Raw genomic sequence first — 1,892 nt, 5'->3', positions numbered from 1 at the left:
ACAAATCTAACAAGAAGATAATAGTGACTGCATGGTACCCAATGCTGACATGTTTAAAACTGATGTTCATAAAGCTAAAACAATCTTTATTTCACTAAGGGTTTAAAAACGAATGTAACAATGCTGTTTAGGAATTTTCTGATATGCTTATTAAATTTGATTAACAAAATATGATCAACTTTTATATTGAGTCTCCTAATATCTGTTGGCTACTAGCTCTAGCCTGACTGAATCTAGCCTAAGAGACTGTCCTTCAATATGGTTTTCTCACTGGAAAAACAATCTAGAAATAAGTAAAAATTTCTTACATTTTGTGCATTTATCCTTAATTCAAGTAGCTAAAGGAGAAAGTTTGCCAATGGGATGCGTATTTTTACTCTTAAAATATGTTAATTAGATAATATGCACTTGAAACAAGACAATGCAATTCTGTTTTCTTATTTTAAGTGCAAATTGTCTTGTTCCATTGGCAAAATGTCTCTTTTACCTTCTTAATCCAAGAACAAATGCACTTATTTTAGGAAAAAATGACTTATCTAGATTTAGATTTTTTCCAGATCTTTTTTCTGTTAAGTAGAGCGCTTTACCCAGACATAGAACATTTCTTCAAGGAGAATCCCTACAATCTTACGCACCTCCTTCTCAGATTTCTTGGACTCCAGGAGGGGATGCCAGTGTGCAATAGGCTTCCGTGGATAAGCCAGCATTTCATTCCAGTGGTCCCTGCCAAGTCCCTCAGCATGGCTTCCAACCCTCATCACACCAATGATCTCATTATGTCCCACCCTGCGGAGGCACAAGCATGTGATATAATGAATAAATCTGATTTAACTTGATGCAACATCTCAAACATGCCTTTTTTTTTTAAATTGCACAAGGGCCCGCTTGTAATCAAAGGAGACAACGCTGATTGCCCATCCCATTTCAACTGATGTAGCTGGTTGTCTCTGTGGCATTTAAACCGAATCGTTTTGGAGAAATTACACCTGATATTTGTTAATAATTCAATTAACTGAATAAATGTCAATTTTCTATTCTTTGAAAAATTCCATGATTATTAAGACGACCTGATAAGGTCACTTCATGGTGCCAGGGTGTGAATACAACATAAAAGGCTAAGAATGAAATTCTGCAGGTAGGCTATTCACCCCCTTTTTTCAACTGAGGAACAGGAAAAGAAAAATACCCACAATCTGACCTTTAACATGCATGCTCTCATTCTGTCAGCTGTCTGCACTCCAACCATTCCTTTCATATTTCTTGGACAGAGTCACATTCTATAAACACAAAGCACCATATTACACTGCTTTTGCTCTTAGCTTTTGTCTGAAATATAGCTAACTTTAGCATTTCCTGCACTGAATTGTAAATATTATGGAGTAAATTTTGCTTCCTTGCAATTGCAAGAAAAGAACACATTTTATAAATTAAAAATGTGAAAAAATGCAAAAAAGTAATACATTTAAAACAATTCTTAGGTAACGGTTTTGAGAGTAACTTTGTTTTTATTCAGCTTTTGTTCTTAAAAGATCTTTTTAAAACATTTTTTTCTAAATTTCTTGTACTGATTTTAAATTTTTTAATTTTATTTTTCAAAATTTTCTTTCAGACTTAGTTTTAAAAAGTGTATTATTTTCAAACTGTTTATTTCTGATCACATTCCCTTCCCTTTTGGGAGGGCTTTCCTCTGGACGCAAAGATGCGTTTTTATTCGTTTGCATCGATGTTAGCAACAATATTTGTATTGAGGTTAAAGAGAGGAGAATGTGATCTGTAAATACTATTTGAAAATTGTATTAATATAAAATATGTCAAAGAAAATAAAGTCAAAAAATATATAAGAAAGAACGATAGGAAAAAATGTACAAAATAAAATAAGAACAGCAAATTTA

At 32.8% G+C, this 1,892-nt stretch overlaps 1 protein-coding gene across 1 annotated transcript in view; it reads right to left on the bottom strand.

The window, feature by feature from the left end:
* LOC107098651 (synaptotagmin-6-like) overlaps nt 1-1,892 on the bottom strand; it is a 91,124-nt gene that overhangs the window by 4,823 nt on the left and 84,409 nt on the right. Inside the window, exon 9 of the mRNA XM_015396424.1 lies at nt 636-786. Coding sequence (XP_015251910.1) covers nt 636-786 — 151 coding nt within the window. The remainder of the gene's footprint in view (nt 1-635; nt 787-1,892) is intronic.

The sequence above is a fragment of the Cyprinodon variegatus genome, unplaced genomic scaffold (assembly GCF_000732505.1).
Source record: "Cyprinodon variegatus isolate N-32 unplaced genomic scaffold, C_variegatus-1.0 Scaffold797, whole genome shotgun sequence".
Taxonomy (NCBI): domain Eukaryota; kingdom Metazoa; phylum Chordata; class Actinopteri; order Cyprinodontiformes; family Cyprinodontidae; genus Cyprinodon; species Cyprinodon variegatus.
Note: the sequence above shows the minus strand (reverse complement) of the source record. Positions and strands in the feature narration are given on the sequence as shown.